This window comes from Ambystoma mexicanum, chromosome 12, assembly GCF_040938575.1.
Source record: "Ambystoma mexicanum isolate Mex_15411 chromosome 12, UKY_AmexF1_1, whole genome shotgun sequence".
NCBI lineage: Eukaryota > Metazoa > Chordata > Amphibia > Caudata > Ambystomatidae > Ambystoma > Ambystoma mexicanum.
The window spans coordinates 1,253,016,392-1,253,035,556 of NC_090936.1; the positions used below are offsets into that span (position 1 = coordinate 1,253,016,392).

At 49.6% G+C, this 19,165-nt stretch overlaps 1 protein-coding gene across 2 annotated transcripts in view; it reads right to left on the reverse strand.

The window, feature by feature from the left end:
• APPL2 (adaptor protein, phosphotyrosine interacting with PH domain and leucine zipper 2) overlaps window positions 1–19,165 on the reverse strand; it is a 697,737-nt gene that overhangs the window by 228,688 nt on the left and 449,884 nt on the right. For both annotated transcript variants that reach the window (XM_069629945.1, XM_069629944.1), the window contains exon 10: window positions 14,557–14,715. In XM_069629945.1, the coding sequence (XP_069486046.1) occupies window positions 14,557–14,715 (159 nt within the window). The remainder of the gene's footprint in view (window positions 1–14,556; window positions 14,716–19,165) is intronic.

The window sequence follows — 19,165 nt, forward strand, 5'->3', positions numbered from 1 at the left end:
TGGCTGCCTTGCCCGTGCTAAGCACCCCGGCAACCGGGATACCACGTTTTACCACAACCGCGAGATAAAGGTACCACCTTTTACCGGAAAACTCGGTGGCTGGTTTCTGCCCTGGTAGTGCAACGACCTGTATCTTTCCTCCACGTCGAGATCTTCTCTTCCCCTGGACGACGCCGCAACTTGCAACCACTACCAGGAACAACTGCCACCGCTGGAGGATCCTTCCCACTTAAGGTACCGTTTCCCGCCTGGCTTCCCTTGCAACCGAATGTACGGGGTAGATTTAGCCCCCGGCTTTCGAACCTGGGTTAGCCTGGGACACCCTGGCTAACTTTTCTAAAGCCTCTCTAAACTCTTTTCTGAACCCTCTGCAAGACTTTCTAAGCCTAGTGTAACTGTGTGATCTTGAGGGCATTTGTGCTCTGTTCTCTCTAAGAGTGGGCCCAGCCGTTGGACTTTGGCTCACCAGTGACTTTTGCTCTCTGCCTTGCTAATAGTGTTCCTGAATCGCACGATAATTGTGCCCCCCACACACCTGGATGGTGTGGTAGAGTTGGAGCTCTTGACCCAGAAGAGCTTCTAGCTGAGGTATTTCCACTTTGTTGGGGCACTCTTCACCAGGCATCCAGCAGAGCCACAGAAAGACACTGCTCTTCTGCCAGATCCAACTATCCCCTCTTCCTAGGTGTTAGGGAGAATTCTCTTCCCCCACCTCCCACTGCATGGCAGATCCGCTGAAGACTCATTCTCACGAGTCACCAGACGCAAGCAAACAACAAAATAAAACACTGTGGCCGTTAACCTTCCGCAGTGCATCATTGCCCCAGCTATGAACGAGAACATTAGGATGTAACTGAGATGAGCACAAACCCTGCAGGCCCTGACCCCTGTACCAAGCCCCCCCCCCCCCCCCCCCAACTATAGACGGCGTGGCGCCTCACACCCATACCCACCCCGAAAGCCCTTGCAACTTGTAGAAACCATTTATGTAATATGTGCCTTGTTGACTAACGTTCGCTGCTAATCTAAAGGAGAATGGGCAAAGAGAAAAAGGTGCAACCGATATTGTATATAATGACGAACTGTACAAAGACTGGACAGCTGATAACAGAAAAAAATAACCTGTGTTGCTCTCTTTATACACACCTGCCTGACACTACCTCATGTTCGTATGTCAACTGTAGATGTGAAATGCTATGTAAACAAAAGATTATCTTCAGCTAGTACCCCATGTTAATGCAAATACATATGAATGCTTCTAGAAACCCCCATGTGTCGCCCCCTCACCCACACAACAGTAAACCGCCTCATGCAGGATGCCATGCACGAAGCTGCAAGGCCATTTTCCCCTCCTCCTGCCCAGGCTCTCTCGAGATAGACGGCGTTCAAACAGCAAAGCCTTGCCTTCCCTCCCGACCCTGCTGGACCCGTTTCAAGCATCCGCCACCCTCCCCCGTGTCGGAGGCCGCCACAGCCTGACTCCGTGACTTACGAGCTACCTGGTCCTAAATCCCACCGCCTTTCAGGCACCAGTCACATGCCCACCCCCCCACGGGTCAGTAGTACCTCCATCGACCCCGAGTTAATGACCCTAGAAAGGGGGGGCGCCCACACGTGTACCAACAGATCATAATACCATCCCTCACCGAAATTGCCAAGGATGGTTAGTCAAGCAGCCCCGCCCATGCCCCCGACTACGCCCATGAGACCTGATTGTTTGAACCTAAGGTGCCTCCCAAACTGATGCATTAGGACACTCCAGATCACATATCAATGTTCCTGGCCATGTATTGATCTAAGGTCAGCGCTTACAAGAGTTGCAAATCAACCGAAAATATGAAGTGTGACGGATGGGTGGGAATGTGTGGCCAAAAGGGCAAATCTTAGTTTAGCTATCAATCATTGTTACAAGGCATATCCGGCCCAGCGCTACACCCCGATGAGCCCAGCTGACCTCCCGCCCCACGTGGCCCAGCACCAACGTCTGCCAATCCTGGAGAAGCAACTGCATACAATGTATACCACCTGCCATCACCACCCAATCCCTAGGAGTCTGTGGCCCCTATAGCCTACCTCATGCATGACGTGTATTTGTAATATAACTGACTGTCTTTGCTATTGTCAGACAGAGCGCTCTCAGAGTTTGCAGAGTCCTTTGCATGCCCTATATTGAGTTATATAAAGCTCTTTTTGATCTCACCCGCACTTGGTCCTGGCCTCATTCCCCTTCCAGGGTGTGTCCATTATTGCCTCTCTCTAAGGGGGGTGCGTTTCTGGCGACACTTATATTCACCTTCTGCGATACAGATCATTGTAAACTTGTCTGTTTGGTTACAACTAGGCCTTTTCTCGACATGGAGTAGGCTACAAACAACTGGTCTGTTTTCCTATATTCCGCCATTCCTGCCACCTAGAAATGTAACGCCCTTTTGGAGTCCAACAGGTGGAAGCGCTCCTACTCCTTAGAGGGGTGTGGAGGATGATAGAACACAGGAAGATCTAAAGCCTGAGAAAGATGAAATTCTGACACCACCTTTGCCAGGAACCCCAGTCACACCATATGCGATACCTTTTTGTGGAAAAAACAGAAATTGAGGTTTACAAGAAAGGGCCTGAAAATAGTTGACCCATCTGGCTGAGGCGATGGCAACTAGAAAGGCTGTTTTTAATGTAAGCAGCCGCAAGGAACAAGAGTGCAGAGGCTCAAAGGGAGCCGCAATCAGGTAAGTGAAAACCAGGTTCAAATGTCAATCTGGGACAACAAAAGGAACAGGCAAACAATTATTCACAAGGCCCTTCAGGAATTGGGCTATAACCGGGGTTGTGAAGATAGAGCCTTGATCCGGAGACCTTATGAACACAGACAAAGGCGCCAAGTGATGACCTTAAGGCCTGCAGAGGGCAGTGACAGAAGGAACTCCATCACTGTAGTGGTGGCATGAGATGGGGTCAGTCTCGCGTTCCCAGCACCACGCCTCAAATCTTCTCCACCTGCATGCGTACAGAGATCTTGTAGATGGTCTGTGTGCAGCCAGCAACACCTCAAGCACCTCCTCAGAGAGGTCCCAGTCATATCTCATCCTCTCAAGACCAAAGCATGTAGGTTGAGGGGTTCTGGGTTCAGGCGGAGCACCCAACCTTCCGACTGGGTTAGGAGATTCAGGCAACGAGGCAACCGGGGAGGTGGGAAGGTGGCCAAATCTAGAAGGTCTAAGTTCCAGGTCTTCTTCGCTCAATCCGGGGAGATCAAGATCAGGGCTGCTTGAAACCTCCCCAGCCTCCTGAGAACCCATGGAATGACAGGAATCGGGGGGAAGACATAGTGGACAGGAGAGATCCAGTCCAACTGAAATGCATCCCCTAGTGCGGTGTTCACTGGGAATTCCCATGAGCAAAACTGTTTGCACTTCCTGTTGGACTCTGTGGCAAACACATCCACTGCTGGGGTGCCCCAGAGAGAGAAGACCTCTGGTATTTTCTGGCACACTTCCCACTTGTGTGAGGCCGTGCTCTGCCTGCAGAGCATCCAAACTGTTATCTGTCCCCGCCAGATGAACTGCCGAGACCGAGATCTGGTTCTCTAACAGCCAGAACCACAGCTGCATCACCTATCTGCAGAGGGGGAGGGAGTGCACGCCATCCTGCATGTTCAGGTAGTGCATGGCCGCTGTATCATCTGTCAAGATCAGTACATGCTTCCCCTTCAGAAATGGGGCAAACTCCTGCAGGGCTAACCTGATGGCTACCAACTACAGCCTGATGATCTGCCACTTGGCTTCCATTGCTGACCAAAGGCCACTCACCTGCAAGTCCTCACAGTGAGGACTTTCCAAGGATGCATCCATGACCACTCGAACATGAGGCCACAGAGGCCAGAAAGGCTCCCACGCTAGGAAATTGCTGCTGCTGGCCCACCAAGAAAGGTTGTTGACCACGGGCCGGGACCCCTTGAGGACCTCCTTCAGGCGTCTGAGGTATTGGGACCACTGACCTTGTAGGAGCAATTGCAACAATCTCCTTTGCAGTCTGGCCTTTGGAACTAGAAAACTGCAGATGGTCATGAGACCTAAGAGGCAGATGAAGGAAGCCCGCTCTTAAGGTGACGTGGTTCTCGAAAAGCAGCCCAGTCTGCGCAATGCCGACTAATCTCTCCGCGGTCAGAAAAGTCTTCCCTGCCTGAGTGTCTAGGACTGCCACGATGAATTGGAACCTCTGAACTGGTGTCGTGTGGGAGAAGCCCACCTGTGGAGTAGTGAGCAAGTATCCTCGAAATGGGACGTAACCTGCTTCGGTGACCTCCCTCGGATCAGCCAGTCGTCTAAGTATGGGAATACGTGGAACCCGGTTCTTCTGAGCTGAGCTGCGACCACCACCATACGCTTGGTGAAGACGCTCGGTGCGGAGGTCAATCCAAAGGGAAGCACCTTGAACTGATAGTGCTTGACCCCTATGAGGAACCTCCTGTGCTTTCAGTGTTATCGGCACATGGAAGAAAGCATCCTGAAGATCTATGGACACCAGCCAGTCCTGTAACTCGAGAGCATGGATAATCTCTCTCAACGTCACCATTGTCAAGGTCTTTCCTCAGCAACGTGTTCAAGGCCCTGAGGTCCAAGCTGGGAAAAAGACCTCCCCCTTCTTGGGTACCAGGAAATACCGGGAACACCAGCCCGACCCTCTCTGCTCGAGCAGTACCTCTTCAATGGCACCCTTTAACAAAAGGCTTGCAGTTCTTCCTGTAGCTCCTGTTCCAGCTGGCAAGGAAGTGGTGGGGGTCTGCTTGAAGATTTCCTTAAGAAGAGCAGCCAACCCCACTGCACTAGCTCCAGGGCCCAGGCATCTGAGGTAATCTCCCGACATTGGGGCCAATGCTCGAACAGCCATCCTCCAACCAGTTGATAGGGGAAAATCAAACCTGCTTTGAAGATGGAGCTACCCCCGCCACTTCTGTCTGCTGGCCTCTGCATGCCCCCCTGCCCTTTCAGAGCATAAGAAACACCTCTGCCCCTACCTCGCCTGCGGGAGCTGCACTTTCCTGTCGTTGGGGATGTAGCACCTGTAGTCTTTGCTCCTAGAAGCAAAGCTGAAGGCAGGCTTGGCTGGCTGTTGCGCAGTTAGGCCTAGTGACTTTGCAGCAAACTTGGACTCCTTGAATTTCTCCAAGGAGTCATTGGCCTTTGGGCCGAAGAGGTATTCCCCATCAAAAGGCATGTCCACCAACCTACTCTGAAGATTAGGAGAAAACCACAAGGGGCACAGGTAGGCCTACCTCCTAACGACCATAGCCAACACCATCGACTGACCAACGCAGTCTGCCACGTCCAGGCCCGTTTGCAAGGACTGCCTCGCCAATTCCTTTCCGTCATCCACCAGCTGCATGAACCCATCCCGCATTTCCCCTTCAAGGACGTATTCGGATGCATGCTCCAAAAAAATATTTTGAGAAGCCGTACGAAACATTCGTAGCCTTTAAGGCCATGCTCCCTGAGGAGAAGATCGTTTTCGCAATAGCATCCACTTTCTTGCCCTCCCTGTCAGGTGGCAAATTGGAATTGGATGAAGCTGCCCTGGTGGATACTGTGGCCGCCCAAACAACCAACCCCTCTGGTGTAGCGCGAGAGGAAACAAAAGATGGATCCCCTCTTGCCGGCCTGTACTTGCTGGTCAGTTTGGAATTAACTGGGGGAATGGAGCAAGGCCATTGCCACAAGGAGGCGACTGGTTCGGCTATAGCCTGGATGAGCGGCATATTCCTCTCCGTGGTGGACCCTCTGTTAGGCAGAATAGCACGCAGTACCCTCTGGGACCGCCACATACAATTAGGACTAGCGGTGTTAGCCAAACCAACCTTTGGTATAAGTCTGTACTACACAGGTTGTTGGTAGCGAGCTGAGCAGCCAGACTTATCTCAAGAGGGAATGTGAGCTGTAGTGGAGTTACACAGAGGTCTTACAATCACAGTGGTTCAAGTAGACACTTATACGCAAGGTTTTTTGGTAAACACTACACAATCATTTAGAAAACATTCACTAGAAGGAGGCAACTTAATATTATACGCAAACACTTCAGTACTGAACCAATAAGTCTGGGAAAATTAGGCTCCCCTGAAATGCAAAATGGCATTTCAGTTACTTTCAATGGGAGTAAAAGGCACAAGTTAGCAGAATAGATCACAAATACTCTTAGGCAGTGCAACTAGTTTCAGTTCACCAGAACACCAGTGTCTTGGATAGGAAAGAGCAGCTCTTGAAGTAAACGGTAAAGTCTTTGCAAAAGTTCTCAGAAGTAGTTTGTATGAAAAATAATCATATGTTGGGTCACAAGCTGATTAAGCCTGCAAGTTGGGAAAGTTCCACAAACTTTCACCGCGAGAGGTAAGTTCTCTCAATCGGGTTGGCACAGTACCTTAATATGAAGAATAAAATGTAGTTGAAGACGTTGGTTCCTGGCAGTTCCTGCAGATCTCACTGTTCTTGAGCCTCAGTCGTGGGGACAAGAGGGAGGAGGACGTCAGGGGACTCCTGTACTGCACAGTATCATCGGAAAACACTGACAAAATGGAGTCACTTCAGTTTGAGTAGCTGTAGTAAAGGACACGGCCTGGTGTACTCCCCCGCCCCCTTCCCCCCTGGTTAATCCTACCCAGTTTCGAGAATGGTATCCAGGTGGCTTACGAGTTGATTGGTCCCACCAACTCAAAAGGAAGAAGTCGCCCTTGCAGGGGCTTCTCTGTCAAGATGAACTTGTCAATTCGGATCTGCACCAGGACTTCACCGGGCAAACCAACGGTCCAGGAGTTGCAGCAGCTATCCTCTTCCAGCTCTACTTCGGTTCTTTTGTTCCAGAGGTCGACTCTTTCCAATCCAAGAGACTCGCCTTTTAAACCGTTTTCTCCCTTTTATTCCAGCCTAGCTACCACTCACCCAGCAGGGTGGCTGTCCTTACCGGACAGTCAGCCAGCCACTCACGCCAGAGTGAATTTGGGTCTCCTAGGAGACTAAGCACATGGATCAGGCACCTCCTTCACTTCCTGCACTCCCCAGACACTCAGGTGCCAGAGGCGGTCTTCAGTCCTAAAGCCGGCAAAAGCATCCGAACAAAGGGACCAAACCTAGTTTGGCACGCAGAGAGAAACACTAGAAGGGCTTTTCCAAAAAGAAATGTCAAACGAAGCCCGGGGCCTGTTTAAAGAAAGGGGCTTAAGGTGCCATCTTGAAAAACATGGCTCCTGCGCTTTTTAGCTACTGGTGTCGGCAGTGGGGAAAAATTATGGCCGTTCATTGTAAAACCACTGCCACCAGCCATTTCGATAGGAAAGGGTAGCATTCGACTGCTACAAGAGTGTTTAGACACAGGGGATACTAGTTAACCCCTCCAGCACTCTATTGTAAGATAGTGTGTGTTGGGTCTAGGAATTTAAAAAGACTAGTAAAGTCAATTTAACCTTACATTCTCTGGGGAACAGTAGTACACCCCAGAGAAGATATTTAAACCTTTGGGAAGCCTAAAAGACAACCCTGTGTCACTGCACTGAGGGTGCTGTGTGACACATGAAAAGATAATGCCTATGGAGTTACCTAAAACTCCATAACCAAAGAATAAAACACGGAAAACAGAATTAAAAGGTTCAAAGCCCCAAAGTTTAGCAAAGGAGCTGGGGGTCTCTAAGGTAGAGAGGAAAGAGCATATTTTGAGAATTCTCCCTAACCCCTTCATCCAAATTATCCATGGGCTTGTAGCCCTGGACAGGTGCAGTAGAAGTAGTCAGCCCCAGAGTATCAACTACGCTGTCCACAAGGGCCCTGAATTTGGTGGGAGTATGGGTATATGGATGACTTTGTTGTAACAACATCCGGAGACATATCTAGCCCACTGGCATCATGCAATCCCTCTGCCAAAGCCATGAGGTCTGCCCGATCAGTGAAGTAGTCCACCCAGTCATCATTAATGGGGTTATCTTGGCGCTGAAATCACCAGGCGCATCTGGAGCTACCAGGCCAGCTGTTTGAGGGGCTCACCCGCACCCACAGCCTTCTTCTCAAACACAGCCAACATTTGCGACTTGAAGTCCTCCCACTCTTGCCTGGACGTCGGCCCTGCCGCCGACTTAGCCCATTCCGACGATGACTAGGAGTCGCGTCTGTGTTGGCGATGCCTCTTCTTTTTATGAGAGGACGGAGATGAGAGGGATCTTTTCTTCGCCTTGAGCCGGTTCCTACTCTCTTACTCAGGTGTGGTTCCCTCATTTCGGCCGCCAAAGACCGAATGGTCGACCGCACCAGTGACTTAGATGGCGGTCAGCCCACTGAGTTTGGTTGCCTGCTCCCGAACAGACTTAGGGTTCATTTTGCCACAGCATGTGCACCCCTCTGTGTTGTGATTCGTGCTGAGGTACCACACACAGATGTCATGCGGGTCAGTCACCGACATCTTGGAGCTGAAATCAAAGCAGCATTTGAACCCTGAAATCTGAGGCACAGACATGGTAGTTTCTGAAGACAAAATATGATGAAAAAACATCAAATGAATTGGAAGATTGGAAAAATTTGCCAACGTTCCTCAAGAGAAGTGTTGTAAAGTAGGATCAGTATGAAAGAATACGGACACGGGGACAGGGATATTAATATTTATTCAGGAACATACATTATAGGCTGTGGCTAGACTCACCGGAGTCATTCCACTGAACAGAACGTGGACCAAACACAAACATTTTCACAAGAACCTTACAAAAGAAACCTTCCATCATGACCCAACTATGAACAATGATTTACAGGATATACACACAGATGAAAACATTGAAAAGCATTACAACTTCACCTGAAACCCCAAAATAAACTTTAATAAGATCACAACACAGCGTGCTGAGTGCACAGAAAAAAGGAACTGAGGTACCGGGCTTAGTGGTGCAGTATATATACAAAGCCGAAGTCACGTCCGGAGCCGACGATCAAGCAATGGGCCAAGGTGGATCGATGGCCAAGTCGAGGTCCAATAGGCCCCTGTCGAAGTTTTTTCAGAGCAGCTGAATCTGGAAGGTGATATCTATCGGATGAGGGATCTGCGGGAGAAAAGCAATCCATTGAAAGAAGACTGTGCTACCAGCGAGTCCCCAGTGAGGCGACAGCAGCACCCGTTTGGATTCTTGGCCTGGAGGCTGAAGAAGGAACTATTGGCTGGAGCAGACAGTCAGCTTCTTGTGATGGGACTCCCAGTAGACTATTGTTACTGGCTTGTTGGGACGCGACACAGGCTTTGGTTCACCGACGGTTGTCACAGACTTACTGCTGTTTCTCTGCCACCTACTTGGAAGGGGAGACGCCTCAGAGCGGGAAATTCACTGTAAGCACAGTAGGATGCCCACAAAGTTCCAGATGAAACCACGCTTCAGGAGACGATGCACTGCAGATTGATCCAGGTCCCAAGGTATTGAAGAATCGCAGCCCAGGACGGTCACAGCTCTTCAAGGGATGGCTCAAATGCAGGTTGACACCAGACTGGTTGGTCCCACCTTTCCAGGGGAGGAAATTGTCCAGTCTGCATCTTCCCTGTCATTCAGAAGAGGAGGTTGGAGCAGCAGTGGTTACTCAGCAGTCACTGAAGATGGCTCCAGACATCATTCCTCAGAGTCTTTGTTCCATGGTTCGACTCTCCCTTGCCGTTACATGACTCTCGCCTTCATGCAGGAAAATGGCCTGAACAGCCAATAATTATTGAAGCCTTACATGAAAGGACAGCCAGCCTTCCAGTTCAAACTGGATCCAGGCAGCTACACTGCAGGACAAAGACCTGGGGAGTTTTAGTCACCTCCCCAACTTCCTATCCTTTCAGGCACACAGAGAGCTTTGGTGGGCTTTTGCAAGGAAGCCCGTCAAAGACAAAAGCACTATCAAGACCTCCCCACCCAGATAGGTAGAAGAAGGCTCATGAAAGGACAAGTTATCAAGTGTTGCCGAAAAAAGAAGATGGAACCATTTTAGTACAATGGTGACCCATGTGTCCCTTACTGCAGCTGGGGGTGTACCAGTGCGGGAGGATCACCTGGATGGGGGGTCTTCAGGGAGTGGAAGTGGAACACTGAAGGTTGAGACATGGTACCTGTCATGATGCCTACCCCCGGGGACCCAGACCACGTCCAGCAACCCCGGAAGCAGGCATCAAGTTATCCTAAGCAAGCCCAACAACCCCTGCTAGGGTCTATTTGGGTCCAGTCCTGGCACCTATGGCGCCAGGCTCATATGGAGATTCAGTCCTGGCGCCATAGGTGCCAGGCTCATAGATTAAAACTCACCTGATGCAGACCATGCTGCAAACTTACCTGATGCAGACCATGCTGCAAGAGCTCCAAGCCAAAAGAGGCTTGGAAGGGACTACTTTACTTAGGGACTATTTTTTACTCGGGCGGGATGGGGAGGAATACTTACCTGGGACTACTTTGGAAGGCTATTTAAACCACGCCCGAAGAGCAGCACACGCTTCGCGTTATTCTGCATCCAGCAGCGTAACGCTCACCGTGCCTGCAAGTGTGCATCCAGCCTTCTGCCACGCCCACCTCGTGTTTGGAGCTCCTAGAAAAAGGGATAAAGAAGGAGAAAAAGGTTAGAACAAGAGCAATACCTTTAATCCTTACCTGAATTCCCGATCCATCGCGCCTTCGAGCTGGAAGAAAGAAGTTAGTTATTTTATGCGCGTCGCCTCACCTGCTGCAGCGCCGCGCTGAACTCACCGGCCTTCGCAGCATCTTCACATTCCACCGCATCCTCCTGCATGTTCCCGCCACACTCCGGCACCTAAGGAGAAGACAAGAACAGCAAGGTGAGCCAAGGGAATACACAGAGGAATATTAGTTACCCTCCCATACACTTACCTGATTTTACCACCGGGGGTACTATTCCTCTTCTCGGGTCGGCGCAGCTTCCACTTCATCTTCGCCGAACCCCGGCCCCTAAGGGGAAACAAAAGGACAGCAAGGTGAAACAAAGGAACTAACAAGGGGAACCCTCCTCACCACAATAGACTTACCTGATTTTACCGCCGGAGGTATTATTCCCCAAGACTTCATACTTTCTCTCAGCGCCTGAATAAGGGATAAAGCAACAGGCTACATATTGACATTATTTTATCAAACTGTGTTGGAAAATACAAATCCTTACCAGAATACTACCGGTTGCCACGTGGAACTCTTCATTAGGGTCAAGCTGCAACCTGCAAGGAATCGGAGAAAGAGTGCAAAGTCAGGCATTTGAACTCTTACGAACTTTATACTTACAGCGTCTTGTCAGGAATATCGGAGTCAGTATTGTTCTGGAACTCACCAATTCCTTCGAGCCAGTGAAGCAACTGGTTATCAACGCGCCCCTGCGCTCAATGCAGGATGGAGAGCTCATATTTTCAAACCATCAGGTGAGACTATAAGAGGGAACATCAAAGGTGATCTGTGGGGAGAACAGCGGGGGTGGGGGGATTTACGCCCAACTCCACGGGTGGTTAATTCCCTTTCTCCATTTGCAGAAGAATATTCCTACAGGCCAAGCAAACGAAGCTAGGTTGGCCAGTCCAGTCTGTCATCTCGGCCCTACGCGTCACATTGGTGGAGACCGCAGCTGTCCAGTTCCGATCGACACCTCTGTGGGAGCCAGGTGAGCGTAACAGTACCAACTTCCGTATGACTTTTCCCCATCCTACCCCATAGGATACCTATAAACTCTATCCCCTACCCCTTTTCCTACACAAAAACTTCGTCACACAGCAAAAGAAAATGGACAAACACCAGAGCCCAAGGGTCAGGCAGAGTCAGACAATTGCCGGTAACTACACACACCTGACAGCCCTTTCCCTTCCCCGCAAGGATAAAAGGTGGAACAAGAGAGCACACCTTGAGGAAACGTCTAACGCACGAGGAAGCAGCTATTCCGGGACGGCAGTTCAAACAGAGGAGAAAGGTGGTGGAAACTGAAAGGACAAGAAAGGAGTTGCCCTCGCCCTTTTCATCCCAGACCCACAAACCCTCCGATAAAAGAACCCCAAGACCGGGAATAGCAGCTGGCGATTGGTGTGACAGATGTCAACGGTACACAGGTCCCTCCCGCACTGAAAGCCAGGGCAGAGAAAATAGCTTGCCGCCGTGGTACCGTCCTTGACTCCAGTGGAAGAAAAGCCAACAAATTCAGCACAGCCGGTGAATCAGACGAAATTGATAGTGAACCAGACTGTGTTAAGCTCATGGTTATAGTGGCAACATTTGTGTAAAGTAAAGAACATATGATATGATGTGATATTTTATTTGTATCGCGCTCGTACACCAGTGTTTCATAATAGACAAAGGTCTTTTTGTGCACCAACGAGGTATCAGGATTAGAGTGGTCCAGCGCCTTGTGGGCGCTCATTCGAAAGACTAACAAATGCCCTGCTCCTGAACAAGGAGAATAGGTTGAACTGAGAAAACAACAAGAACCAAGAGGCCCTATGGGAGGCTGGCGTGAGGTGTCAAAGTTGTCACACAAGGGTCAAGACAAAACGCCTTGTAGAGGCGAAGGTCTTTGACACGTTGTGAAGTGAACTGTGTTACTGAGGGGAACGCTGTGTAAATTGTGATCATGTAAAAGCTGCACTTGCCATAGAATCAAGGAAGGTCTGAGCCCAGTTGAGGGAGACCCAAGTAAAGGGAAGAAGGTAGCCCAGAGCATTGTTTAAAAAGACATTGAGACTCCTGAATATTACAAGATGATGAATTTGAAAAGCGAAGTGATTGGCATTGGTGACAAACGTGAGCCCTACTGACGTATGTCCACAGTGAGTTGTTGGTCTGAGCCTGATTGAGGGAGGCCGACCTGAAAGGGATTGGAGCCCGGCTGAGGGGGATCCTCGGGTGAAGAGTAATCGCCAGGCATGTAGATTAATAGAAATAACTTGTTTTGTTGCTTGATTCATCAGGCCCTCTGAAGCAAGAGAATTTTACATAAGAGACTTGGGCACAGAGGGCCCCGATATTGAGGAAAGGAACTGAGCTTGTACCTTAGAAGCCCAGGAGTGTGCTGTGCTCAAGAGTCCCGCTCTGATCCCGTGCTAAAATGTGGGGAAGGGAGACCCTGGCCATAACATCCTGACTTATCATTTTGTGAACACTTCTTTCTTTTCTTGTGAACATTATCCCACACTCTTTTGTAGCATAGCAGTAAGCATTGGCAATAGGGTTTTTAGTATAGGCCCTTTTTACTTGAATAGAATCCACTAGGACTGTTATGTTATTATTATTAGATGGTTGTAGATTGCTCCCATCTTAGATTTAGCCCTTACCTTCATGGTTAGCTTGCTTGGTTGAACACAGCCTGTAAAATAAGAGCCAATGACACCTTTGCCAAATCCAGGGAGGTGAGCCCACCAAGCTTAACACAGAGGGTGGGGGGGCTACCAGGAAGGGATTCCGTTCATCCTTCCTCCCATTAAATATCTGTTGTGTTTTATGGCTATTTGGGGATTGAACAACATGATTGTATTTGTGAACCTTTAGAAGTGGCTGGCATAGTTTCTGACCCTTAGGTTCGAGACCCATTATGAGAAATGCATCAATGGAACATCCTCTCTCGTTGCAGCTGGAATTATGAAAGCGTCAAAGGATCCACATTAGAGAGAGGAATCAGTAGCAGAAGTCCTGTGGAGCAAGCCGCAAGGAAGAACATCCACCTGGAGGGCAGAGCTAAGCAGAAGACAGACGCAGAAGAAATCTGAGTCAGAGCAGAAAAATGCATGAGAGAGTGGGAAAAAGTTCTCACTCTCTCCAGGTTAGAAATGAAAGGTCCTAAAGTCCAGCAAAAAGAGCTGGGGGGGGTCTCTAAGGCTCTAAGGTAGAGAGGAATAAGCAAATTTCTGAGAATTCTCCCTAACACAATGGATTATTAAGATTGGACCATTTGCCATGAACGGTGGACGGGCAAGATTGCATCACCCAAGGAAATTCTAAGCTCTGCATATTCATGCAATATCCTTTATCATGGAGCCTTCAAGAACAACCAAATGAGTTAATTAAAAGAATCCTTTTATCAAGCCAAATTTGAACAAGTCTGTGGGTTTGTTTTTTCTCTCTGGGACTTTGAGTCTGGTTAGTTGGAAATTTAGACTCTTCAACCTGGGGAGGGGGTCCGCATAGATTCCCACTCATGGCTGTCCTCTGCAGTGCAATTGGGAGCCAGGGAGGGAAAGCTGTGTATCCTCTCCCCCCGCCCCTTCCGTGCCCATCCTCTAGCTTTGGGAGGCAAACTGCCCCTTTGGTCATCCCACTAGATGTCCCCAGAGTGAGGCAGAGGATTTAGTCACAGGTCCCTGAAATCTACTGACAATGGGTTTTTACCCAACAGGTGATATAGCAGGTTTTGTGTCCTTATTGACACGAGTGTCAGGCAATCCAATTTTTGTGTACACGTAATACAAACACCCGGCCGGCACACCTGAGCCTTGATTATTAGCAGATCAGAATGTCCTTGTATTTCTTTCAATTAAATGTGCATAAAGGAACGGTTGAGACAAATAATTTAACATTAGCATTAAACCGGTCCTCCTCACCTTCGAATATTAAGGTAGCCAGCCTTCTGGATAAGGTTTCGGTTGATCACAGCAGAGGCAGCGTTGAAATCGGGCGTGTAGAAAGATTCACCACCTGAAAGCAGGTCCTGTTGCGACACTCTCATGGCATCTGCTTCAGTATCCAACTCTTCCTGTATGCTGAGGAAACGGGAAAGAAAAGCTTAGTTGGTATTGTTGTGGGGGGAGGGGGCATGCAGGATATACCAGGAGAATGAAGACTACCCCTGCTAATTGCGCAGGGAGTCTTGATTCTATCAAAGACACAGAGGCGAGCATTATGCTTCAACTTGTTTATTTGTGCTCTTCAGCAGTTTTAACAAAATATAACAGAAAATTCTCCCAAACACTAATTTTCTTTCTTTTTCCCTTTTGAAACTACATTTCCCTGTTTATAAAGGCTCTCCTGTAGTCCACCCCACTTCCTGTTTGTGGCTATCTGTCCTGACTACGCTGAACTGAACTTGAAATCAACCTCATCTTGTGCTGAAAGTCGCAGACGCCTCCTTGGTATCGGGCCGTTCCTTCGATAGGTGAACTGGTCCCCTTTTGCTGATCCGTGCTACTCGATCAGCTGGTTTTCTGGTCGTCTCCTGGTAAAAGACAACATCATTAGGGTGGGCAATGCTTTCCCTATTCACCCTCGGCCTCCTCTTCTCCTTCCCTCATCTCTGACTGTCTTTCTGCTATCCAGGACTGGTGTGCCGCCAATGACCTCTGCCTTAATGCCAGTAATAATGCCAGTAAGACTGAGATTCTACTCATCGGCACACCCACTCCCTCCTTCCCTGCAGCTCTCTGGCCGGACTCTCTTGGCCCTCTACCTGCAAGGCAAAAAAACCTCGGGGTCATCTTCGTTCGACTCCCCACTCTCCTTCTCTCCTCACATATCTGACGCCTCGAAGAAGTCACACTACCAGCTACACCTCCTCAGAGGTATCCTTCCTTTCCTCTCCTTCCCCCAGAAGCTCACTGTCTCCAGAGCCCTGGTTCTCTCGAAGCTGGACTACTGTAACAGCCTCTATCTAAATCTGCCTGCCTCTACTCTCTGCCCTTTGCAACTCATCCAGAATGGGACTGCGAGACTTGTCCTTGGCCTCAAGCCCAGGGACCGTATCTCTCCAGGACTGAAATCACTACACTGGCTCCCAGTGACTGCGAGGATCAAGTTCAAAACCCTCTGCATTATCCATAAGGCCCTCTGAGGCCTTGGGCCAAAATACCTTCAACTCTCTCTTCCTAAATATCTTCCTTCTCGAGCTCTTCGCTCATCCGCCTCCAATCCCTCAGGGTCAGCCACTTCTCCAAACAACGAGTTGGTGGCAGATCTCTCTCCGCTGCAAGGGCCTCCCTCTGGAACAGCCTTCCTGCCTCCCTGAAACTTGAGGAGAACCATCTCCGGTTCCGGAAGCACCTCAAAACCTTCCTCTTCGCCTCCGCTTTCTCTTCCCCTCTCCCCTACTAAAGATACTGAAACTGCACTGAATCTGCAACTGGGCCACTCGCCGTTCTCGGTCCATGGCCCAGCCACTCTCCCCTGCACTGCCTCCCTGGCACCCTCTGCACTACGGGACTGTGTCTGTATCCCACAGCCCCCCCTTCCCAGCACTTATCTGCACTTACTCGCACTGCCACTAGTTGGCCCTTGTTATTTCCTGTATGCTATTGACCCTGTAATGCACTTTCCTCTCTCCCCTTTCCCCCTTGCACTTCTCCCTTTCCCCTCTACCCTTGCGCGATCTGAATGACACCTGGCCTAGTAGGATCGTTGTCTGTCTCCCTTTGTTCCCCCCCACCTGCCTCGTCACGCTTTGAAACACTTGTATATAGGCGCGTTACAAATGCCATATAATAATATCACCTTATTTGGGGAATGAAGTACAAAAAGTCAATAGTCAACAATCCAGTCTCCTGATCTTCATTACTCCGACGGGCAGGATATTCATGCTCGCCCCGTGTCTTTAATAGAATCAAGACTCCCTGTGCAATTAGCAGGGGTAATCTTTAATCTATGTCAAGACCGGAGGCATTATGCTTGTTCAAAGCTCTCCATCACCATTCTTGCTACTGGAGATATAGGCTTGAAATAAAGTTTTTTAAAAGAACTGTCGCTTGATCAATCTGCCGCCTTAATATCAACGAAGGCTGCGCCTGTTGCAAATGCTTTGGATGGCATTGCTCACCTCACTGAATGCGCTCCGAACTGTTAGGTCTACACCTGCTTGTTGCATGATCCTGCGCACCCATCTGGCAATAGTAGCTGTTGCGACTTCCTTGAACGTCTCCTACGTGCAATTAGCAATTGCAATACTACTGCCGGGCACTACTGCACTGTCCTGGATTCATACTCTCGAATACACACCACTACACACCCCTTAGGTTGGGAGTGTAGATAGGGGTACGTGATCGACAAAGGGTTTTTGTTCTTCTCAAAAGGGTGAAAGGAATATCTTCTGGTCCAAACGTCTTCTTATCTACATCTAGACCCCTCACGTCTGTGACTCGGCAACAGGATACCAAGCATAAAAGCATGGCTAGTTTCCCCAATAGTTGGGCCATGGTTCGGTATTGGTTTACTGGCCAGCTCGTGAGGAACTGCAGAACTGTATTCACGTCCCAAATGTACGTGTTTCTGGGTATTGGGGGTGTTTGGAACTTTGCTCCTTTCACTAGCCTGACCACTGCTGTAAGGTCTCCTATTGGTGCTCTGTCTACTGGCAATGGCCTGCCGATATCGCTGACCGGTAGACTCCCATGGTCTTGAAGGCTTTACCTTCCTCTTTGAGATATGCTAGGAAATTCAGCACAGCTACTACAGGGGTGGAAACGGGAGGAATACTTCACTCTACACCACTTCTCTCATCTGCCGCACGTCATAGATCCGTCGCACGGATGGAGCCCAAGATTCTGAAACGAGTCTGGAAATATGTCCCAAAATACCTGGCAGAGCCCACCTTCTCCTGATACCCTGCACGGCATCAGCAGAAGTGTACCCCTCACTCTCAGAGGATGAGATGACCCTGCTGGGTCCATGAGCAGGCATTTTTCTGCTAGGAGAATCTGCGTGAAATCCGAGGAAAGTTCCATCAGACCTGGAAACCAGACTTGCGATTTCCATATGGGAGCCACGATCACCAAGCTCGCCCACTCTGCTCAGCATTATGAATGGGGGAAAGGTGTAGAGCAATTCCCCATACCAGTTCTGAAAGTAGAAATGTGTCTGTTCCCTGCGCGCTCCGGTCTAACCTCCAGATGAAGAACGTCTTCACTTGTGTGTTTAGCCCGGAGGCAAATAGGTCCATGTGAATCGGACTACATAGTTGGTCCAGTCACTGGAATACCCCTCTGTTGCGCATCCAGTTACTGGAGTTGGTCAGGTGGCGCGAGTTCCAATCTGCTATTAAGTGCAGGGGCCCTGGGAGGTACTCTGCCTTGACTGAGATCTTCCTCTCTAGGCAAGAATGCCAGAAATCATTTGCGAACTCTGCTAGGATTTTGGACTTCGTTCCTCCTAGGTGCTTATGTATCTGACTGCCGAAACGTTGTCCATCTTCAGCAGAATGCAGCAGCTTAGTCTGTCTTTGGTAAACGCCTTTAAAACGAAAGATCCAGCTAGCAGTTCTAGACCGTTTATATGCAGCTGTAATTCTTCTGCGTTCCATTTCCCTTCTAGCTCTAGTTTGCCGCAACATGCTCCCCAGCCTAGTCTGCTGGCGTGTCACGCCCCTGCGAAGACCATGGTCACTGTGGCATAGATGGTCTATTAGACGGATTGCGGCCATCTTTACTACCAAGATGGCCGCCGCTACAGAGGGTGTGGGTCTAGACGTACACCATGGCCGCGCGGTGGAAGGACCGCCCCCCGACGCCGGAGCCGGTTCATCTGATCCTGCGGACAACGCGCGGATGCGTTGCTACTCCTCCACAACAACGCTTCGTGAGTTCGATACTAGGATCTATTGCTTACCAGAGTGTGTGTCATTCCTTCTGTGTAACTCTACCCCTTTTTACTCACCTGTTTTCAGACCTGAATCCTTCTCTCAACTTTTGCACAACATCTAAGACTCGAGCGGATTTCCTCAGCCCCATTCGTTTCGAGCTGAACCTCACTGATCGGTTCGCTAGTGAGACTCCCTCCCTGGCGTGCGGTACGTGAAGATTGATATTCAGTCCCTAGTATACCCGGGGATAGATATAGATCAGAATTGACACCTAACCTTGTTTTACCTATGCAGAAGCAGGGAAAAGCAGGGTACGATCTGCAGCATTGAGATATGAGAACAATTCTCTTCCTGGGACGCCCCCGAGGTTACTCCTGTCCGCGTCTCATCGGGAGACCTGCAATCTAGCTTGATAAGTGGTTTCCCCATTTCAATCAGGTACTCCTCATTTCCTCTACCCATATTCTGCCTTCTAATATCCTTGCCTCAACTTACCACTTTCCTCTGTCTTTATTCAGACGGCTCACCTTCAGCGGATATTCTGGGTACCAAGAACCTCGCCAGACAGACATCTATCCAGGGGCCATCAACACAGGGTTTTCTTCCCCAGAGGGTTTCCCTGGAGTCCTTCCCCTCCTTAATCTTTGTAT